The sequence below is a fragment of the Oncorhynchus mykiss genome, chromosome 4 (assembly GCF_057628025.1).
Source record: "Oncorhynchus mykiss isolate SJ-2025 chromosome 4, ASM5762802v1, whole genome shotgun sequence".
Lineage (NCBI taxonomy): Eukaryota > Metazoa > Chordata > Actinopteri > Salmoniformes > Salmonidae > Oncorhynchus > Oncorhynchus mykiss.
This window is the reverse complement of record NC_143025.1, coordinates 16389047-16413565: the sequence shown is the minus strand read 5'-3', so window position 1 is coordinate 16413565 and position 24519 is coordinate 16389047. Positions and strand designations below refer to the sequence as shown.

At 43.0% G+C, this 24519-nt stretch overlaps 1 protein-coding gene across 3 annotated transcripts in view; it reads left to right on the top strand.

Annotated features, from left to right (window-relative positions):
• Nucleotides 1-2307: 2307 nt before the first annotated feature.
• The window catches only part of LOC110517476 (protein Wnt-7b), a 51863-nt gene continuing 29651 nt past the window's right edge, over nucleotides 2308-24519 (top strand). The window contains exons 1-3 of one of the 3 annotated variants that reach the window (XM_036969229.2): nucleotides 2438-2779; nucleotides 2892-2993; nucleotides 10752-10978. In XM_036969229.2, coding sequence (XP_036825124.2) covers nucleotides 2917-2993; nucleotides 10752-10978 — 304 coding nt within the window. In that variant the 5' untranslated portion in view covers nucleotides 2438-2779; nucleotides 2892-2916. Of the gene's footprint in view, nucleotides 2994-4419; nucleotides 4988-10751; nucleotides 10979-24519 lie in introns of those variants that run through there. The other 2 variants (XM_036969228.2, XM_036969227.2) reach the window with 2 other exon arrangements.

Below are 24519 nucleotides of genomic sequence, written 5' to 3'. Positions count from 1 at the left end.
GTGTGCAAAGCTCTTAGAGAGAGACAACAACATGTGGAATAAGTAAAGGGGTATGACATCTTTCTGAAGGCACTGTATATGCTATTGTAACAGGATGTTTTCACTTGCCTTTGCAGAAATATGTAGTATAATGTTTATGTATTCCTATTGGCTGGTTGAATTTACATATTAATAAGGTGTTATGCCATTGGTCATGCTTGCAGATAGGGGATGATGGCGAATGTCAATTCTTCCCAGTCTACAATTACAAGCAAGTATTAGGTTACATTCTAAAGCATTCTCTAAACAGGGTGGTTCGAGCCCTGAATGCTGATTGGCTGAAAGCCAAGGTATATTAGACCGTATACCACGGGTATGTGAAAACATGTATTTTTACTGTTCTAATTAGGTTAGTAACCAGTTTATAATAGCAACATGGCACCTCAGGGTTTGTGGTATATGGCCAATATACTGTGGCTAAGGGCTGTATACAGGCACTCCGCGTTGCGTGATGCTTAAGAACAGCCCTTAGCATGGTATATCGGCCATATACCACAAACCCCCCCGGGCCTAATTGCTTTAGTAGTCTATTTATGTTATTTACTATTTGTACAAGTTATTTATGTACACTATGCACATTAAATATGTAACTAATTTGAACATCATCAATATCTAAATATTCTTCACTGTCTGCAACTGTCTTGACTGTCTTAATTAATCATCTAATTAATTACAATCACATGAGTATCACTAGAGTTTTCTGCTTGAAACAACTGACTGCATTGTGTGCTGTGGCATAGGACTTGGCTTGATTGATGAGTCCTCCCTGTCCCTAATGCTCTCATCTCTGCTCCTGTTCCCTAAGCTCTTTAAAGTAGAATAAACACTATAAACACTATGTCATAAGATGTTCCACATGCCAGCCACCACAGTGTCATGAGTGTGTGTGTGTGTGCGTGCGTGCGTGCGTGTGCGTGCGTGTGTGTGTGTGTGTGTGTGCGTGCGTGCGTGTGTGTGTAGGCCTATGTGTGTGACATGTCTGTCTGCAATGACAGTGGCGGGTGACAAATAGCGCTGACGTATTTTGTCCCTGGTCTTTGAGGATCGGGCCTAATAAAACATGGGAGCTCCTTTGAACGTTTTAATTAAACTAAACAGGACCATCCCCATCCAGCCTCTACCAAGAGTTATGTTTGAAGAGAGAGAAACAAATCCATCTTTTACAGGGACACATCAAATACGTGTATTTTTATGTCGCCCTGGGCCTTTATGTTGACGTTCATTATTTCAAAAAATCCATCTGGAATTTTGATGGACATGTTTTGAAGGAAAATGCCTGGAAACCACAAAGCAAGGATGTCTTGAAACAAAGGTTTCTGGTGTTTTGTCTGTTTCTCGTGGTTAACAATAACTCTCAGCAGCACAGAGATGGGTCATGTCTGTCATTTTTGTTTAAACTGTAATTATTATTCCAGTTTAGATGTTTTATTCAAATATGGTATGACTTACAGTTTATGTGCTGTTTTAACAAAGAGCATTAATGATTCATAAAATCTTATGGAATCTTGAATAATGGATTACATTTCTTTGTCATTTAAACAATTCAAATGCAACAAAAAAATACAGAAATGAACAAAACTCAATTTAAATACATTTGCATATTGATGGTGATTTACACTTTCTAATGAATACTCAGGCACACATCATATTAAAATATACATGAAATGAGCCACCAAACTGTCTGTAATGTCAAGTGTGATGGCATCTTGATGTGAAAAGTGTAGTGATATACCTAGAAGACCTAGCTTGACCCACAGTCAGAAGAAACACATTCAGAGGCACACCCACTCACATCATATAGGACAGTACAGTAACACAGAAGACTTCTGGCAGTAAGACAGCAGTTGTCTCCTTTAGCCACCAGGGGGAGTATTATACAGCAGGAAGGGACCCCAGGGGACAGACATTCAAGGAGGCATTTTTATGAATTGTTCTAAAACGCATTCATCATAGTAGGAAAATCTGTCGCGTATGTATTGAAAACGAGCCCTATGATTTGATCTATCGAAACAAAAAGAATACATTTCCCTAATGAGCTTTACATATTGTCTATAATTCACTAAATGTGCCATAAAAGTTGTTTTTGTTGCTATACGAATTAAATGCAGAATACTCTTCTACTCACTAGTCACAATGTAAACTGGTGGACTAATCGCTACCATTGATTGGCTACTTGATGAGGAAAGTCTATCTCCTGGTGGGCAATACCCAAGGTTGCAACCTCAACTAGCCTACAGTATATAAGGCCGTTTCGGTTCGGCTATCTGTGTGTTACTGTACAACAACTGCACGTGTTCAGCTCAACCCCGAAGCCCGTCCCATGCCCTGCATATCCATACCAGTTCAAAGGAGGAGGCGTGGATAGAACTTTTCTTACCTGTATTAGAGTACCTGCAGCTACATGGAAAGAATTTAAGATGTCGTCAAGGGAGAGGAACTGCAACCGATGTGTCACGGCTTCAATTCAGACGAGATTCTATTGAAAAAGAGGACATTGCACCGGGTGTAAATGTACCTGGCGCTAGCAAGAACAAGTGAGAATACATAACTTGCCCTACTTTGATACAAAGGACGAAATATAAGAACGCTTCACTCGAGAACTCATCTTTCTCCTCGACCCCTCTCTCTCACTCTCATAAGTGTTTCGTTTTTTAACACGCACGTTTTGGATCAACATCACTCTGCGACTCTCACCTGTGACGCGTTGACAATGGATTTCAGACGGCTAAATATTTCAAAGGTGTTTAGATTTTACATTTTGGAAAACAGAAGTTACAGGCCTATCTGCATCTGGAAAGGTTAGGTATTGTAGTGTTGCCAATGTGAACATAAGCGTGACCATTTCATTCTAGTGAATGGCCAGTCCCAGAAGCGGTTATGATCGTGCACAGACCCCTCCGAAGGTGGAGTTTTTACGTCTTCTTGTGTTTTGGCATCATCTACTTAAGGCTTGGGTAAGTGTAAATGTACTTATTGCAACTGTCAATATGTTTATGTTGCTTTGTTGTGTGTATTATTATTTTAAATATAGCCTACAACACGCTGTACCACATACGGCTATGGATATTCTGAATGTATACAAATGCAGTGTAATTCGGGCAGTAATTCGACCCACCTGCCCTTTTGACCTAAATGACATATAACAAACTAACTAAAAAAACTCAGTGTGTTCCGTCCATGTCAGTGTTCAAATAAACCTGACACCCATAGCCATCAGGGACAACTGCTGGACGCGTGCGTAAAAGCTGTCCAATTATTTAGCGGTTTGCAAAACCCCCCAAAGAAGATGAATCCATATTCAATTTGAGTTTTTGTTCCTCTGCTCAGAGTCTGGTTGGTCTGACGCTCTATAGGGAGATAATTTGACCCGCTGTCTGTCTCCACCGCTCCGGCTCACTGCTGCATACCTTCATTAATAGCGGCAGCCTGGTTGAGTTGTATTTCCACATTCCACAGCCTAGACTGAGTTTTTACCTGTTTTGCAATAGCTCACCTTGATGCATAAAGAGAGATGATTTATACATGTTCTGTGTTTGCAAAAACAAGAAGAGATGCCATACCCCATAGAGAATAATTATATGCAACCAGTTCATAAAAAATAGTAATAAAACACATCTATTTCAACAGAGGTAAGACTTTCAGACTAGTGTTGCTCCTCATACAAGAATCCATAGCCATGTCACAGTTATCAAAACAACAGGTGTCATTCCCCAGCTCGTTCCATTGCTGTGATCCTTGAGTGAAATTGGCCTAACGGATAACCTCCACAGGTATTCATATCTAAACAGTTCAAATAGGGAAAAATCACTCCAAGTGAAGCGTCACCAGATATCTCATGGTTTCATCAAGCCAAACCAGTTAGCTCATTCCCGCGCCTACTACTCCCTCCATCAGCCTGGGAAAATCTTTCACGATGACCTCTTCACACACAATAAGTGGAGTCTGCAGGTGACGAGTGAAATCACGTTGGGCTGAAGCGATTGTGTAGACGGAGCCTTTCATTCACCGGGTTCAACGCAAAGATGCACCTTGCGGATCCTGAGTATTAAAACGTCTAATTCTGCAGTGAGACTGTGAGAGCTTGTTGGTATTAACACCTTAACCTGCAGTACTCTTTTATAGATAGACTGAAGCCATTAATAACACATCATATCAATTGATAATTGATATACAGTTAGTTATTAGGCTTTTCACAATGTATGTCTATTAATTAAATAACGATATGATTACATTAACTTTTTTAACAAGCTTTGAATAAAATGTTTGCAATACAATTTAATATATTTGCTTTACGCCATTACGCACGGCCGTTTTTTTTTCAAACTGATGATGTGTGTGTGAATCAGTAGGCCTAAAGATGAAACCGTCAGTGAGTGCGCCAGTGTTTGTTTACTTTGGAGTTTGATTTGATGAATGAAATACAGCTTTCCAGGGTTGCAGCGGATCACTATCACCCTATGGTCCTGTTGTGGCGCAGAAGTGGGCGGATAGCAGTGTCTCTCTGCCCAATGGCAGCCACGACTCTCATGAGAGTGAAGAAAGGCACTTTTCTGCCATCCAAAATCCCTAAAACCATCATCATTCCGGCTCGGAAACCACACTCTGTAACAGCCTCTACCGCTGAGAGATGACAGAGCCAATCTCCGCGCCCGCTGCACACTCACGGCCCTGGAACTGGGAGCTAGGAGCTGCATAGCACCGCCACTCAAGCGAGCACCGCAAACGCTTCGCAGCAAACGGGGAGTCAGCTGTTTGATTTTGGAGCAAAGGGGAACTAAAACGAGCGACATCAAGGAATTAAAAAGGAGTTTATCACATTATTTCGTTTCACTCCATCAGAAAGCGGACATTTGTTCAATGTCATCATGATCATATTCTCGTCGCGCAGTGTACTGCTATCAGTCTACTATCCACAGATCTTCCTCATCCTTACGAGTGGGAGCTACCTGTAAGTTGACCCAATCAACGGGCCCCTTAGTTAGCTCACTTGTGTGCTTTTGTGTTCAAAGACATACTGAGTAGGCCTATATGAATTTAATTTTCGAGATACTTGTTGGATAATTCTGTTGTTAAATCTCTCTCTGAAAGATTGGCGCAGGTTGTTGGTTAAGGTATGGTTGTTTGCTTCCACAGTGTACGTCCCTACTAAAAACGGTTTGAACATAGAACATACAACATCGTTGAATATAGGACAACTGGGGTATATCAAAATGAAGATTCCAACATTATTTCGATGTCAGCGCTTTTCTGCTTGGGTGTGCATTTTACGCACCGAATTTGATTGAATATTGGGTATTTCCAGACATTCGATTGTGTTCTAAAGACGTTACCGTTTAAAATGACAAAATTATACTCAAAATCTATTCGTTATCAAAGCATACAAGTATGTTTCAGGTAGCTGGGGAATCCCTCCGGTCCACGTGGTAAATAACGGATCGAGTTTTACGTCGATGTCAATTACCCGAAGTCCTATTTTATGGGCAGGTTGTAACACAGGACTTGCTTCTGATGAGGTAATATAAATACTTTTTTTGTTAGGTCTATTTATTCTTCTTAAAGACCCAAATCCTCCTTACAACATTGTAATGACGGTTGGACACGGTTTCATTTGGCCACAGAGTGGCAGAGATGTTCAAGACAATTAAATGGAGAGAGAACATTATTTCATTTTTCCCCCAATGTTAGCAAACCCCGAAGGTATGAATAGCTTTTACGCATGCATTGGATTATTACCTGTCACAGATGTGGATATGGATTCGGATTTATGCATTACATCACCCATGGTTTTATGCAGATCTACCAAGGTATAATTTAAAGCCACATCTGGAAAAGTGGCTGTAAAACATCGGTCTCTGACATGTAAGCACGTGATTGACACTAGTCATAATACTTGCGTCATTGAATCAGTTGCTCTCGCAAGATAACGTTTTATTTACGGTTTAAAAATAATTACTGAACCATACTTTGAATCCATCCTGGAGACCCCAAACTTGATGTTAAAATATATGTGGTTCATGGTTGCAGTTAAAAGTGGCTATGCCTATGTTTAGTATGGATTTGCACATTATAAACTACATACCATTGTTTGAATTTATAATTTAAACATGCTTAATTACAGTGCAGAAAATGAAATAGGTTTTAGGGATGAGGATGTTTTTAAAGTGGAAAAAGAAAAGAGAGGATTGTGATCCCCATCCTCCAAGGTACTCCTTTCTCTCTCGTTACATGTGCAAATAATGTTTATATGTGTTAAACTCACATTGACATTTGGTGAACTGCATGGGTGACAAATAAATCATCCACACACAGAGGGATTAGTCAGAGTACGCTATAATTCAATTAAATAATATTCAATTAAGGTCAATCACACATTTAAAGTTGCCTTTATTGCACCACGTCACCAAATAGGAACAGTATGTCGTTTTTAAAACGGGGAACTTTAGAACTACGTTTTTACCTTATTAAACCCTAATAAAATCAACGTGGAATAAGACATGAAAACGAGCTCCTTTGCTGTTCTACTTATTTATCTTGCCTTCAAATAGGCCTACATATATTACACAAGTGTTAAAAGCTTTTCATTAGAGAACTATTTGTTTTTACTTAAGGTAAATATTATTCATTTGATATCGTACATTTCCACAAAACAGGTTAATTTCGTTTCACAATTGATATTCCAGCAATTTGCCACTGGAGCACTTTGTGTCTGACATCTTAGTTCTCAGTAAGACATACCTGTGAGCTTAATGCTGTGTCATATCAAAGGCATTCTCTCTGAATAGGTGTGTGTGTGTTGGTGTGTGTGTAGCCCCATCCAACCCACCACTTTATAATGGAAGGTTTGTGGGAAGGTTATTTTGCCTGGACAATAATACACTGTGGGAATCACTGGATTTGCTATAGTTAACATCCCTACATAGCCTACTGTACATTTCTGGTAGCAGAATTGTTTCTATAATGAGCAAAAATATGAACGCAACATGCAACAATTTCAACAATTTTACTGAGTTACAGTTCATATAAATAAATCAGTCAATTTAAATAAATGCATTAGGCCCTAATCTATGGATTTCACATGACAGGACATAGGCCCACCCACTAGGGAGCCAGGCCCAGCCAATCAGAAATAGTTTTTTTTGCCACAAAAGGGCTTTATTACATAAATACTCTTCAGTTTCATCAGCTGTCCGGGTGGCTGATCTCAGATGATGCAGAGGTCCAGGGGCGGCGTGGTTACACGTGGTCTGAGGTTGTGAGGCCGGTTGGACGTGCTGTAAATAATGATCTAAAATGACGTTGGATGTGCTTATGGTAAATAAATTAACTTTAAATTCTCTGGCAACAGCTCTGGTGGACATTCCTGCAGTCAGCATGGCAATTTTTGAGTGGCCTTTTATTGTCCCCATGCAGCACAAGGTGCACCTGTGTAATTATCCTGCTGTTTAATCATCGTCTTGACATACCACACCTGTCAGCTGGATAGATTATCTTGGCAAAGGAAAAATGCTCACTAACAGGGATGTAAACAAATTTGTACACAAAATGTGAGACTAATAAGCTTTTGTGCTTTTGAAAAATTTCAGAGATCTTTTTTTCACTCATTAAACACGGGGCCAACACTTTACATGTTGCGTTTATACAGCATTTTTGTTTAGTATATATTGTAGATCTTTTTTTTTCTTTAAAAACATTTACCAAAAGTACTTACACTTTCAACATGAAGACCGGATAACACATTTTTGGTTAACACATTCTTTGGTTAACACATATTCACAATATCTAATTTGAGCAGGCAATGGGGCTCCTAGCTGTGTCTATTGCAGTGCTCCCTGTCGCAAACTGCTACTGTGCACACAGAGTTGTCACTAAGCAAACAGAATCGCATTTGTGCACTTTGATGATGCAGGGATTTAACAGCTTAACTGAGGAACGCTCTGTTTTGCATTGTCTGCTGCTTTTGCAAGCCCATGTTAGACAGTGATACTGGGAATTGGCAGCTGGAAATGGCAAGGATACTATTACCCAGGAGAATAATAGCAATATCATTAAGCTCCTCATAATCACTTTAATAGTCAGTGAGGTGCACAGTGACTCGTTGCTGACCGAGACGCGACACACAGGTATTACTGTTGTTATTGTTGTTATAGGATATTTGGGATCTATGTCTGCCAAACTCTTTTGTTCTCCTGACTGTGTCACGTGATGTAATCCAGAGCATCGGTTTACCTTGCTAGAGCTTCAGTTACAGTGCACCTGACCTCATAAACATTAGCATAATGCAGTATATGATTCCAGCATACATTTAAACCACAAACTCCATGGGGGTTGTTTTACAGTAGAGAAGGTTGGTGGAGCATTTGGATGGTTTTGTTTGGTAGACATCAAGGAACAACAGGTTTGAGAGGTATGCAGAGTTATTTTAGTGCTCTGTGCTTCACAAATTATTTGCTTTATATCTCAATTTCAGTTTTGGATGGATATGAAGCTGAGATTTTGAATGACATTTGAGAGATTTCTAATGGCATTTGCCAGACTTTGATTATGCACCTGATTTCGTTACGCCTGCATGGTGATTATGTTATCTTTGCAAAGATCAAAGCATGGGTGAGGTTAATTTATCATATGGTTTTGGATATGAAAAACAGAGAGGTATATGTTGCTTAGGATGCACAGCAGTTTTGAAGCAAGCAGGGATGTCTGAATCATCTCTTTTGCACTAATGAAATCCTTTGCAGTTCATTTGAGTTCACTGGGCTTAAATGTTTGAATCTTTAAGAATTTTAAACAACTTTTGCAACTGAAGCTTACCCACAACACATCCATAGTACATCCTCTAGTGCAGATGAAGTACCAACGATCCTGAATTAGACAGAAGTATTTCTTGTTTCCAGAGATGACTGGTTGCCGTTCTGGTTTAATTTCAACATGTCATGTGGTTTTACATTCAAGGTTTATTTTTTATCTGGAGAGAGCCAAACAATTAAGATGAACATGGTTGGCCATAACCAATTTACAATCAATATTCTTTCACTCTTTGGGTTGTTTGAGTCAGAGGGGCAGTATGGTTTTGTTCCATAATCGTTTTGAAGGGGAATCCACAAAATGCAGTCGACCCCGCTCTCTCTTCTCTCCCTCTTTTCTTTGTCACACTCCCTTCTCCCCCACTCTCCTCTCCTCCCCTTTCTCTCTTCTCTCCCTCTCTCCTCTCTCTCCCCTTTCTCTCTTCTCCCCCTCTCTCTCCCCCTTTCTCTCTTCTCTCCCTCTCTCCTCTCTCCCCTTTCTCTCTTCTCTCTCCCCCTTTCTCTCTTCTCTCCCTCTCTCCTCTCTCCCCTTTCTCTCTCCTCTCTCTCCCCTTTCTCTCTTTTCTCTCCCCCCTTTCTCTCTTCTCTCCCTATCTCCTCTCTCCCCTTTCTCTCTTCTCTCCCTCTTTCCCCTTTCTCTCTTTTCTCTCCCCCCTTTCTCTCTTCTCTCCCTCTCTCCTCTCTCCCCTTTCTCTCTTCTCTCCCTCTCTCCCCTTTCTCTCTTCTCTCCCCCCTTTCTCTCTTCTCTCCCTCTCCTCTCTCTCCCCTTTCTCTCTTTACTCTCCCCCTTCTCTCTCCCCTTTCTCTCCCCCCCTCTCTCTCTCTACCCCTACTGTCGTTTTTCGCTGACACACAACTTGCCTGCATCAGCTTGCCCTGCTTGTGGTAAAGCCCTTGAAGGCCTACGTCAGACATCAAAGCTGGCATTCGTCTTCATGCTCTTTTACGGCTCCTACTGACATGTTTGAAAGGCATGTATCTGCAGGGTTTGGATGGCTATAAACACTCTGATTGAGAAATAACCCCATTTGTTAAGCCGTCTGTTTTCTGGTACATGACTGTTCCAAACCCATCCAACATGTGTCAGGAACAGGGATGATATTAAGTCCCAAGGCGGTGGTGATCAGAGGTGTTACAGAACAGCCTCTGAGGAGCAGAAGCTCCAAGGTGTCATGTCATGGGTTAAATGGCTGCTTGATCTAGGGTTAACCCTCGAGGACTTGCACCTCATTGGGCTTGCAGAGAGGCTGGTGTCGGAAACCTTGCTATTAGCCAGGCATACTGTAGCATAGCTATCAAAATGTGGATAAAGGAAAGAAATCTCACACAGGAAATATATTTATAGGCGATGCAGTACACTGCATGCATGCTTTAAACAGATCAATCTCAAATTCGTCGGGATAACATAGTTGTGTGTGACTTCTTGGTTGAGAAGCCCAGTTACAAATTGAAGGCACGGTTGTGCCGGTGCAAGGCTTGCCCAGCTCCCTCATCCCTGGAAACAATTCTAGCCATGTTACCTAAAAATTAACGCAAAACTCCCAACTCATTTCTCTACGATCAAGAGCCAAACCAATGCGGAGAGGCATTGTCAGTAAGAAAATAAACACAATGTCATTTTCTGCCTTGGATCTGTTTTACAATCCTATGCAGCGCCAGATATTGGTTTCAGATGCTCTCTTTGCTATCTCACCTCTAATCCATTAAAATTTAATATTTTTTGTAAAACAGCACTGTGTAATTAAGGAATGCTCATCAAGGCTTTGGTTTAATTTATTCCTGGTCTGGAGAGGCCTAAAGTCCATGTAATCTATCCTGCAGTAGCACTGACTGACTTTGTGTGTGTGTGTGTGTGTGTGTGTGTGTGTGTGTGTGTGTGTGTGTGTGTGTGTGTTACCTCCCGATCCATAGGGCCCTGTCTTCCGTGGTGGCATTGGGTGCCAACATCATCTGCAACAAGATCCCTGGGCTGGCTCCTCGCCAGAGGGCCATCTGCCAGAGCCGCCCGGATGCCATCATCGTGGTGGGGGAGGGCGCCCAGCTGGGCATCAATGAGTGTCAGTACCAGTTCCGCTATGGCCGCTGGAATTGCTCCGCCCTGGGGGAGAGGACTGTCTTTGGACAGGAGCTGCGAGTAGGTCAGTCTGGGCTTCTTGGGCCTGTCTCAAGGCTGGGGAGGATTTGGCTTTGGAGGGGGAGATCATTGTCTGCTGCACTAGGGTCTGACGCTGTAATTTCCTCAACTCAGAAAGACATGTATGCCAGATTTAGATTCAGAGTGTTTAATTGTCACATGGACAGGTTTGCAGGTGTGATTGCAGGGTACAGTGAAAATCTTAGGCTCCGAGCTCCAACATGCAGGACTGAGTGGAATGAAAGAATGAAAATGGTAATAAAAAACAACAACAATAGACACAGAAATCATAACTGTAGCAGTGATGAATAAATACATGTCCATTGGAGTTTGGGGGGGGGGGGGTGACAAAAGGGGGAGCAGCATGACCATTGGGGGGGGGGTGTGGGGACCATTTGAGATAAAAACAATACCAATTATAATAAAACAAAAATAAGTTTGCTACATTTGTGTGGAGGCATGAGGCTGACATTTTAAGAGTTACTTCAAATCTTATTTGCAGGGAGGACTGGATTGCAATCAGGGTGGGAAATTAACACCAGCCACCAGCCAAATGTTTGTAGATTTTGGCATTGGCTGGTAGAATGTCTATTCTTACCAGCCACATTGGAGGGTGGTCACACAGAGCATTTGGGAGTAGTTAAACAAAATGTCTCCAAAGCCCACATGGTAAAAAGCAACAACAACATGTGTGTGTGTCATCTCAATGCTACAGTGGTGAAAGCGGGATGGGGTACCGTTTTTTCTGTTATTTATCTGGTAAACAAATTGAGTGGCTGGTAAAATTAGGGCATCCACCAGTGACTGGTGGACCAAAGAGGACATTTCCCACCCTGATTGCAATGGTAGTCATCGGTCATTGAAGCTGTGATTGAAAACATTTTAATGGTAGCCTTCTCTAAATGGTAGCCTTCTCTAGATGGTAGCCTTCTCTAGATGTTAGCCTTCTCTAAATGGTAGCCTTCTCTAAATGGTAGCCTTAGAGTGGAACTCAATAGACTACCAAGCCCCGACCCCTGTAGCCTTGTGAAAAATGGATCTTTGCAAGCCAAACCCAAGCTGTACACATCAGAGTCTAACTTTAACCAACTGAGCACAACTCTATTGTATAACCATGCATATTGTCAATGGTTGCTCAAGACGTCTTCATTATGTTACCATTCCAACATATTCCAGTCCGGTGTATCCTCATCTCAATTAACACTGTTACTTTTCTGCAGCATGGCTTGGTTTCTGTTGATGTAAGATTTGCATTGAACTTCTGGTTAAAAGTATGCCGTACATTGCTGGCTGTACCAAAGTTATGGAAAGGTTACCAGAAGCACTAAAGTCTAATGGGGAAAAAGTATGGTGGAAAAATGATATAGCAAATGAGGAGACAACCAATGGTATTATTGTAGAGAACGTTGTTGAACCAAAATACTGTAGATGGCCACATCTGTTGTTCATCTTAGGAAACTGGTTGTGTCCATTGCTTGGTTCGTGTGTGTGTGTGTGTGTGTGTGTGTGTGTGTGTGTGTGTGTGTGTGTGCGTGTGTGTGTGTGTGTGTGTGTGTGTGTGTACATACAGTCAGAACAAGCTACAAACAGACAAACATTTACATTTACATTTACGGTGTTTTCGTTGGAAATGGCATTCTGCAGAGCTCTTCTGCGTGCCTTTTTTTTTACAAGGACTTTTATACATTTCCTTTCATTTAGAAATGTTTTGTTGCTGTTAAAGTGCGGTTTGACTATGCATTTAATCCAATAGCTCTGTTAACAATCACTGCTATTTAAGAGCGGCTGACTTAGCTCCAACCTCTCTAAAAGCATTTTTCTTTGTTGTAATTCTGGCGCTTTGGTAATGGATCTCGTCTCATTTTCTTCTGTTTTCAGCATCTCTTCTTTTTCATCTTTTCTTTTTTACAAAGCTTCAGAGAGACGTGAAGTGAACAGCACCGCAGGGTACGCCTGGCTTATCACTGAGAACATGATCAGGCTACTGCATGTCTCTGATTACTGGATCTTCTTTTCTTTAGTCCCTGAACAACTGTGCTGCTTATGTTTTTAGACAATTTGTATGACTTTTTCTTCTTATTTTACTCATGATCCCGGCCACATCTATGGTCAAAGCCTTAACTCAGTCAGGCATGTACTTTAACTTTAGAGGGATGTTTCCCTCTCTCCTATACGCTGAGAGAGAGGGAGAGAGAAAGGGAGAGAGAGAGAGAGAGAGAGATAGAGTCCTTGTTCTCTACAGTACTGCCATACTGTCCTCTATGATAATCTGTGGCAGTGAAACCAGGGATGTTGCACTACACTCTCTCAGAACTGGAGCCAGACCATGGGTACTGGTACTGTACAGTATGACTCACACTGGTCAGTGATTGGCTGCTACCAGGGTCTCCATGGGAGAATTACCTGTGAGGTCACCTGCTCCAGTACTGTAGGTAGAAAGGTCATTGGATGGCCATTCAGTCAGTATTCAGTTTAGGGTTTTCATGTCCCTTACTAGGTCATCATGGGACACCACATCAACCAGCACTGCTGCATGTCAACTTCCACTTCTAAAAGTGGCCCTATTTAGTGGTTTCCGTAAACACCTTATTGTCAATCTGCCATTGGGTTTTTCAATGCTGCTTGTTTTTGATTCTAATTTGATATTTACAATTAGTGAACATTGAGAGTAGCCGTGCTCTCTAATTCTGTTGTATTTATGACAGTACTGTTGTTCAGTGTGGGATATGAAGTCATGGAATACACCTCCTTAGTAGACAAACATTCCAATCCTTTTCCTTCTCCTCCCACATAATCAACTCCTAGGAAAAGATCCCTGTTCTGCTCCTGCTGAAGTTTTTCATTCAAATCCCCAAATTATGAACACTAAACCTTTCCTCTTCTCAATGATACAGTCTTCATTTTGGATCAGGGGAGATGCCGTCGTTTTCTGAAGAGTTAAAGATCAGGGAACCACAAGCCTAATGCTTTCTCTCTGCGCTGCTTGCACTGGGATGGAGTCGGTCAGTTTGGCCAGGTTCCGTGGTATTACATTCGCCTTCCAAAAAAGCACACATTAATAGCTGGGTTATTGAGAATTACAGAACCCCAAATATCTTGATTCAAGGAAAGATTCTGTTTCAGAAAAGGCCAGTAATTTGATATTTATTTCTGTGTTATACTGTAAATATAGATCCTTTCGAGAAAAAGGGTGCTGTTGGCTAACGCCGCGCTCCTCAACACTGGCAGTTCTGTTCCATGGGACTTTAAAGGATGGATGGAAACATGCTCATTATGGCCATGTCCTTCAACAGTTCCTCTATTGTGCGAAGAGTCGTTGGCTCTCCTGTTATGTTCTAAATGACACGTGGGAGAACAAGGCCATAAACACTGAAACCTGGGTATTAAAATATGTTTGTGTTTCCTCCAATGGACACAGAAGATTTAGCAATCTCACTCACTCACGTTGTAGTATGCCACAGCACAATGACATTGGCAAGACTCTGACAGTTGAGCCAATAAAATATGGAGTGAATTATCCTGTGCTAACAGAAGTGGGTGTCATTGAACGGCATATTTCCCTCAGTTAATAACGCAATTGAAGTCAGATCCATCATCAAGGCAGGGAGGGGCTATGGATAGTCAAAGCAAATTGACGCAGTAGGGTTGGACAGAGACATGGAAAAAGCCAGGATAAATGGCAAGAGAGTGATACTCAGCAGCAATTTTCTGATACAGTAAGAATAGTAGGGATGAATGGTGGGTTGTTTCCTGTGGGAAGTCAACACCTTGTCAGTTTTAACACTGCTGTCTACTTTGGCCTGTTGCTGGTCAGTTAAGATTATATATATATTTTATTTAATTTTTTATTTTACCCCTTTTTCTCCCCAATTTCATGGTATCCAATTGTTTTTAGTAGCTACTATCTTGTCTCATCGCTACAACTCCCGTACGGGTTCGGGAGAGACGAAGGTTGAAAGTCATGCGCCCTCCGATACATAACCCAACCAAGCCGCACTGCTTATTAACAGAGCGCGCATCCAACCTGGAAGCCAGCCGCACCAATGTGTCGGAGGAAACACCGTGCACCTGGCAACCTTGGTTAGTGCGCACTGCGCCCGGCACGCCACAGGAGTCGCTGGTGCGCAATGAGACAAGGATATACCTACCAACCCTTCCTAACCCGGACGACGCTAGGCCAATTGTGCACCGGTTCCAACTTGCTCAATGTGACTACAAAATATCTCAAAAGTTACCTGCAAACTTTGCCAAAACAATTCAAACTACTTTTGTCATACAACTTTGGGTATTTTTTAACGTAAATAATCAATCAAATTGAAGACGGGATGATCTGTGTTCAATACAGGAAGAAAACAAACTGAAGCATGCTTTCTGGTCACGCGCCTGTATCTAACAGTACACTTCAAGTGACCCTCGTTCAAGATGGCCGTACTTCTTCATTACACAAAGGAACAACCTCAACCAATTTCTAAAGTGTTGACATCCAGTGGAAGCGATAGGAACTGCAAGAAGGTCCCTTAGAAATCTGGATTCCCAATGAAAAGTTATTGAAAAGAGAGTGACCTCAAAACAAAACAAAATCTGAATGGTTTGTCCTCGGGGTTTCACCTGCTAAATAAGTTCTGCTATACTCACAGACATGATTCAAACCGTTTTAGAAACTTCAGAGTGTTTTCTGTCCAAATCCACTAATAATATGCATATCTTATCTTCCGGGGATGAGTAGCAGGCAGTTGAATTTGGGCATGCATTTCATCCGGACGTGAAATTACTGCCCCCTGTCACCAATAAGTTAAAAGAACCCTGTCGTTATTTTATGTGAAATTGTAGATTGTAAGGAGCACCAGGGAAGTCCTAAGCCCCTGAGCCTGAGCACCTTCAGATTGAACAACCTCAGCCTGAACAGAAGAGCAGAGCGCTTGATGTTAGCGATTATAGTATGAAAGCAGACACCTTTCAACGGCTACACTCAGCATCAAAGGCAGAGGTAGGCTCCGTCATCTAACTGCCCTGCCCTGGTTACTTTCTATTTAACATTCCAACCAGTTTGTCACCATAGGGATTCATGCTTTTCATCTCAAAGAGGTTCATGTTGTGCTCAATGATGAAATATTGCAAAAGTTAAATCACTTCAGCCCCTGGCTCAGTCAGTCCTCCCCCTGGCTCAATCACTCTGACCCCTGGCTCAATCACTCTGTCCCCTGGCTCAATCACTCTGTCCCCTGGCTCATCACTCTGACCCCTGTCTCAATCACTCTGTCTCCTGGCTCAATCACTCTGTCCCCTGGCTCAATCACTCTGTCCCCTGGCTCAATCACTCTGTCCCCTGGCTCAATCACTCTGTCCCCTGGCTCAATCACTCTGTCCCCTGGCTCAATCACTCTGTCCCCTGGCTCAATCACTCTGTCCCCTGGCTCAATCACTATGTCCCCTGGCTCAATCAGTCAGTCCCCTGGCTCAATCACTCTGTCCCCTGGCTCAATCACTCTGTCTCCTGGCTCAATCACTCTGTCCCCTGGCTCAATCAGTCTGGCCCCTGGCTCAATCACTCTGTCCCCTGGCTCAATCAGTCTGGCCCCTGGCTCAATCACTCTGACCCCTGGCTCAATCACTCTGTCCCCTGGCTCAATCACTCTGTCCCCTGGCTCAATCAGTCTGGCCCCTGGCTCAATCACTCTGTCCCCTGGCTCAATCAGTCTGGCCCCTGGCTCAATCACTCTGTCCCCTGGCTCAATCACTCTGTCCCCTGGCTCAATCACTCTGTCCCCTGGCTCAATCAGTCTGGCCCCTGGCTCAATCACTCTGTCCCCTGGCTCAATCACTCTGTCCCCTGGCTCAATCAGTCTGGCCCCTGGCTCAATCACTCTGTCCCCTGGCTCATTGCACAATAATGGAGAATGGATGCAGCAAAGGGGTTGGTGAACCTCAGTGTAGAATAAAGGAATGCTGCTATTATTTCATACCAACACTAAAAGCCTGGGTTGGGCTTGGGAATCCACTTTATAGAATCTATTAGAGACTGGAGACCTCAACCCACAGGCTTTGATTCAATGACAAAGCAATACAGTAGATGTCTATCCCTTAGTTTTTTGACCAATTATCAGAGAGGAGAAGCTGTCAGACTAACAGGCAGTTCTCACAGGCTGTGAGTTGAGTTATAGCGCTGAGCCTGACATTGCGTTGCACCAGACAGACAGGCAGGCAGGCAGGCAGGCAGGCAGGCAGGCAGGCAGGCAGGCAGGCAGGCAGGCAGGCATGCTGTGAGTTGAGTTATAGAGCTGAGCCTGACTCCATGAGTACAGCTCTGGAGAGAGGCACTCCAAGGCACGACCAGGTAGGGGGCGAACGGACTGCAAGAGAAATGCCGACCAGCTCCAACTGCCTGGTTACCAAGCAAACGAGAGGTCCGGTGCTTTAGGAAGAGGCGAAAACAAACAGGGGTGGAATGTGGGAGCTGGTGGGGGGTGGTTCCATCTCTATTTCCTCTCCCCTTGGCCCATAGCAAACAGTATCATCTCCCCAAGGAAGCTCTGTCTCACTCCCACACAGCACGGGGGGTGGGCTGAGAGGTGTAGACGGGGTGGGCTGAGAGGTGTAGACAGGTTGGGCTGAGAGGTGTAGACGGGGTGGGCTGAGAGGTGCAGACGGGGTGGGCTGAGAGGTGTAGACGGGGTGGGCTGAGAGGTGTACAGTAGACAGGGTGGACTGAGAGGTGTAGACAGGGTGGGATGAGAGGTGTTTACAGGGTGGGCTGAGAGGTGTAGACAGGGTGGACTGAGAGGTGTAGACAGGGTGGGATGAGAGGTGTAGACGGGGTGGGCTGAGAGGTGTTTACAGGGTGGGCTGAGAGGTGTAGACGGTGTGGGCTGAGTGGTGCAGACGGGGTGGGTTGAGAGGTGTAGACGGGGTGGGCTGAGAGGTGTACAGTAGACAGGGTGGGCTGAGAGGTGTACAGTAGACGGGGTGGGCTGAGAGGTGTAGACGGTGTGGGCTGAGTGGTGCAGACGGGGTGGGTTGAGAGGTGTAGACGGGGTGGGCTGAGAGGTGTACAGTAGACAGGGTGGGCTGAGAGGTGTACAGTAGACGGGGTGGGCTGAGAGGTGTAGACGGTGTGGGCTGAGTGGTGCAGACGGGGTGGGTTGAGAGGTGTAGACGGGGTGGGCTGAGAGGTGTACAGTAGACAGGGTGGGCTGAGAGGTGTAGACAGGGTGGGCTGAGAGGTGTAGACGGGGTGGGCTGAGAGGTGTACAGTAGACAGGGTGGGCTGAGAGGTGTACAGTAGACAGGGTGGATTGAGAGGTGTAGACAGGGTGGGATGAGAGGTGTAGACGGGGTGGGCTGAGAGGTGTAGACGGGGTGGGCTGAGAGGTGTAGACGGGGTGGGCTGAGAGGTGTAGACAGGGTGGGCTGAGAGGTGTAGATGGGGTGGGCTGAGAGGTGTAGACAGGGTGGGCTGAGAGGCGTACAGTAGACAGGGTGGGCGGAGAGGTGTAGACAGGGTGGGCTGAGAGGTGTAGACGGGGTGGGCTGAGAGGTGTACAGTAGACGGAGTGCGCTGAGAGGTATAGATGGGGAGGGGTTCAGAAGGGGAGGATAGGGGTGCAGGGTTGCCGGGGTAGGCCGAGCCAAACAGACGTCTAGCCAGATAAATGATGAGCAAGTCAGCAGGTTCATTGAAAGCCACTTGAGTGGAACATTCTAGATCAGTAGCTGAAGATGGAAACTACTATGCCCCTAAACAGACCAGCTCCCCCACCCCGACCCGGATCAGACAAGGTCACTGTCAATAGATCACATCGCTCCATAAGTCACGGTGATTAGAGTGTGTTTTTATCTCTGTTTAGAAGTGGGCTGCACAGAGGAAGGTGAATCATGTTTTGGCATTGTATTGGAGGAGAGTTTGACATATACAGGTCACTCCAAAGTAATATCTGTGATTTATAGTGCTGAGGGATTCATCAAAATTCTGGTTATTTTTTATTTATTTTTAACAATGAATTGACCCAAGTTAGTTCCATTAATTGAATTCCATTCAATAAGCAACATTCCTCAGATTCTCTAGAGATACAGCGGGGAGAACAAGTATTTGATTCACTGCCGATTTTGCAGGTTTTCCTACTTACAAAGCATGTAGAGGTCTGTAATTTTTATCATAGGTACACTTCAACTGTGAGAGACGGAATCTAAAACAAAAATCCGGAAAATCACATTGTAAGATTTTTAAGTAATTAATAAGCAGTAATGGACAGTCACTACCATCACGGGACTTTATTTAATTATTTTATTCTGTGTTGTTACAGCATTCAACCAACATCATGCATCGTGCATTTAATGTATAAAAATAATAATATCAAAACCAAAGTAGAAACCATGATTATTTTTTAATAATCGAACCAAAAACAAACCAACCTCAAAAGCACTAATTGCTCAGCAGTCGTGAATTGGATATATTTTGTGTTTATGTTTTTGTATTAATAACTATTTTTGGGACAGGGAACAGCATTTTCACTTTTGGATGAATAGCCTACCCAGAGCGAACTGCCTCCTACTCTGTCCCAGGTGTTAATATATGCATATTATTAGTAGTATTGGATAGAAAACACTCTGGAGTTTCTAAAACTGTTTGAATGATGTCTATGAGTATAACAGAACTCATATGGCAGGCGAAAACCTGAGAAAAATCCAACCAGGAAGTGGGACATCTGAGGTTTGTAGTTTTTCAAAGCTTGGCCTACACATTGAGATATGGATAAAGTTGCACTTCCTACGGCTTCCACTAGATGTCAACCGTCTTTAGAAACTTGAATGAGGATTCTACTATAAAGGAGGGGCTCACGAGACCTCTTTGAGTCAGTGGTCTGGCAGAGTGCCTTGGTCTCATGACGCGCGCTCCCAACAGAGTTACCTCTCGTTCCAGTGCTTTTCTTCAGACAAAGGAATTCTCCGGTTGGAACATTATTGATGTTTTATGTTAAAAACATCCTAAAGATTGATTCCATACATCGTTTGACATGTTTCTAAGGGACTGTAACGGGACTTTTGTAGTTTTTGTCTGGACGAAGTGCCTGCGCCTCATGAAGATGGATTACTGGGCTGAACACGCTAACAACAAGTGGCTATTTGGACCTAAATTATGGACTTTATGGAACATTATGGAACAAATCAGTCATTTATTGTCGAACTGGGATTCCTGGGAGGGCCTTCTGATGAAGATCATCAAAGGTAAGTGAATATTTATGGTATTGTTTCTAACTTCTGTTGACTCCAAAATGGCAGATATTCCTATGGCTGTTTTGGGTTCTGAGCGCCGTTCTCAGACTATGCTTTTTCCGTAACGTTTTTTTGAAATCTGACACAGCGGTTGCATTAAGGAGAAGTCTATCTTTAATTCTGTGAATGACAGTTGTATCTTTTATCAATGTTTATAATGAGTATTTCTGCAAAATCACCGGATGTTTTGGAATCAAAACATTACTGCACGTAACGCGCCAATGTAAACTGAGATTTTTGGATATAAATATGCACATTATCGAACAAAGCATACATGTATTGTGTAACAAGATGTCCTATGAGTGTCATCTGATGAAGATCGTCAAAGGTTAGTGATTAATTTTGTCTATATTTCTGCTTTTTGTGACTCCTCTCTTTGGCTGGAAAAATGGCTGTGTTTTTTTTACTTGGATATGACCTAACAGTCATATGTTGTGCATTCGCTGTAAAGCATTTTTGAAATCGGACACGATGGGTAGATTAACAAGATGTTTATCTTTCATTTGCTGTATTGGATTTGTTAATGTGTGAAAGTTACATATTTCAAAAAAGATACTTTTGAATTTCGCACGTTGCCTTTTCAGCGGAATGTTGTGGAGGGGTTCCGCTAGCGGAACGCCTGCCCTAGAAAGGTTAATGGCTCTGGTCAGATAAAGTATGAGGTGCACTAGATTGCGGTTGGAGCAAAAACCTACAGGAAGGTAGCGCTCCAGAAACAGGGTATGAGAGCCCTGTGCTAGGTTCATAGGTGTTCAAATAAATCAGGGTTTCCCAAAGTCGGTCCTGGGACCCCCCTGGGTGCACATTTTGTTTTTTGTCCTAGCACTACACAGCTGATTCAAATAATCAAAGCTTGATGATAAGTTGCAAGTGATAGTGTAAATTATTCATTAGCGGTTTGAGCGCAAACAAAGAAAGTATAGCTCTGTCTCATGGACTGTAATATAGCCAAAGCTCACAATTGGAGGACAACTAATACTCCATTCCAATTATACATTAATTGGTCAGAGTTACTTCCCTTTCTCAGAATCAATTGATGGTCATTTGATGTGAAAGAGCACAAATGCCGATGGTATCTACATACAGTTGAAGTTGGAAATGTACGTACACCTTAGCTAAATATATTTAAACTCAGTTTTTCACAATTCCTGACATTTAATCCAAATAAAAATTCCCTGTCTTAGCTCAGTCAGGATCACCACTTTATTTTAATAATGTGAAATGTCAGAATAATAGTAGAGAGAATTATTTCATCACATTCCCAGTGGGTCAGAAGTTTACACTCAATTAGTATTTGGTAGCATTGCCTTTAAATTGTTTAACTTGGGTCAAAAGTTTTGGGTAGCCTTCCAGAAGCTTCCCACAATCAGTTGGGTGAATTTTGGCCCATTCCTCCTGACAGAGCTGGTGTAACTGAATCAGGTTTGTAGGCCTCCTTGCTCACACACTCTTTTTCAGTTCTGCCCACAAATCTTCTATAGGTTTGAGGTCAGGACTTTGTGATGGCCACTCCAATACCTTGACTTTGTTGTCCTTAAGCCATTTTGCCACAACTTTGGAAGTATGCTTGGGGTAATTGTCATGCTCTGACCTTTAATATCTCTGTTTTCTTTATATTTTGGTTAGGTCAGGGTGTGACGAGGGTGGGTATGCTAGTTTTTGTATTGTCTAGGGTTTTGGTATGTCTAGGGGTTTTGTAGGTCTAGGTATTTATGTCTATGGTGGCCTGATACGGTTCCCAATCAGAGGCAGCTGTTTATTGTTGTCTCTGATTGGGGATTATATTGAGGTGGCCATTTTCCCTTTTGTGTTTGTGGGTTCCTGTTCTATGTTTAGTTGCCTGTCTGCACTACTCATATTAGCTTCACGATTCGTTTTGTTATTTTGTTCTATTGTTCAGTGTTCATTCTTAAATAAAGAAGAATGTACGCATACCACGCTGCACCTTGGTCTGATTCATACGACGAATGTAACAGTAATTGTCCATTTGGAAGACCCATTTGCGACCAAGCTTTAACTTCCTGACTGATGTCTTGAGATGTTGCTTCAATATATCCACATAATCTTCCTCCCTCATGATGCCATCTAGTTTGTGAAGTGCACCAGTCCCTCCTGCAGCAAAGCACCCCCACAACATGATGCTGCCACCCCCGTACTTCACGGTTGGGGTAGTGTTCTTCGGCTTGCAAGTCTCCCCCTTTTCCCTCCAAACATAACAGTTATATTTTTGTTTCATCAGACCAGAGGACATTTCTCCAAAAAGTACGATCATTGTGCAGTTGCAAACCGTAGTCTGGCTTTTTTATGGTGGTTTTGGAGCAGTGACTTCTTCCTTGCTGAGCAAGGATGTCAGGTGATGTCGATATAGGACTCGTTTTACTGTGGATATAGATACTTTTGTAACGGTTTCCTCTAGCGTCTTCACAAGGTCCTTTGTTGTTGTTCTGGGATTGATTTGCACTTTTCGCACCAAGGTACGTTCATGTCTAGGAGACAGAACACATCTCCTTCCTGAGCGGGATGACGGCTGCGTGGTCCAATGGTGTTTACACGTAGGTACTATTGTTTGTACAGATGAACGTGGTACCAACCAATCCTTGTTTATTGTGGAGAGATTTTTTTAAGAATAATTTTTTGGAAGAGCACTATAAGTTGATGCTTTGACACTCTCCCAAAATATCATTATTCACCTTTGTATAATACAGCTACTGAGCTATTCCTTTCAGCATCACTGTTTCTCCTCTTCCTGTTGGCTATGTTATTCTCAAGTAAATTATTGTAATAAAATCTGATAATTATGCTATCATACTATCTACAGCATTATTATGGATAGATATAGTATCTATTGATTTAATGTGCAACAACATAATGTCCATGAAGCTCTCAGAAAATGGAGTCACCCATAGCCAAGTAATTGATATCATGTGGATAACCCTATGCAAGTGATGCATACACTGTGCTATGCTAGAGTGGCAGCAAATCACATACCTATGTTTGGAGCCATCATCATGTGGGTAGGCGTAATCCACTGGCCTCCTCCCTGTCAAGTCGCTGAGGCCAGGGGAAACAGAGTGGGATGAGGGACTCCTAATGGAAACATGCAGGATGTATATCACCATCTGTAGGCTTTATCAGGATCATTAGAGTTTATCAGGTACTGTACTGTTGTCTGGCTGTGGGTTCCACTACAGTGTGGGCAGTATCTTTAGGCTTTATCAGGTACAGTAGTCTGGCTGTGAGTCGACCTACAGAGAGTGGGTTGTTATTACCCAAGGCAGGGCAAAGGTCAGTTCTTTTTCCCCTTAGACAGTGTGCAGTGTTTTCCCTAATGCGTTTGTTGGCTAGGTGGGGCCCAACACCTACGTCAGGGAAACAGTGATGTCTGATCCCCATGGCTGGTCTCTCTTCCTCTCTCTCTCCCCCTCTTTCTCGCTCTCTCTTTCTATCTCTCGTTCTGTATACCCACCCACTCTCTCTCTCTCTGTTTCTCTCTCTCTATATATATATATATATATATATACAGTGCATTTGGAAAGTGTTCAGACCCCTTGACTTTGTACACATTTTGCTACATTACAGCCTCATTATGAAATTGATTAAATAGTTCTCCCCCATCAATCTACACACAATACCCCATGATGACAAAGTCTCTTTTTTTATTTATTTAGCAAACAGAAATATTACATTAACGTAAATATTCAGACCCTTTAATCAGTACTTTGTTGAAGCACCTTTGACAGAGATTATAGCCTCGAGTCTTCTTGGGTCTGACGCTACAAGCTTGGCACACTTGTATTTGGGGAATTTCTCCCATTCTTCTCTGCAGATCCTCTCAAGCTATGTCAGGTTTGATGGGGAGCGTCTCTGCACAGCTATTTTCAGTTCTCCCCAGAGATGTTCGATCGTGTTCAAGTCTGCCTGGGCCACTCAAGGACATTCAGAGACTTGTCCCGAAGCTACTCCTGCATTGTCTTGGCTGTGTGCTTAGTGTCGTTGTCCTGTTGGAAGGTGAACATTCACCCCAGTCTGAAGTCCTGAGTGCTCGGGAGCAGGTTTTCATCAAGGATCTCTCTGTACTTTGCTGCGTTCATCTTTCCTTCGATACTGACTAGTATCCCAGTCCCTGCCGCTGAAAAACATCCACACAGCATGATGCTGCCACCACCTTGCTTCACCGTAGGGATGGTGCCAGGTTTCCTCCAGACATGACGATTGGCATTCAGACCAAAGAGTTCAATCTTGGTTTCATCAGACCAGAGAATCTTGTTTCTCATG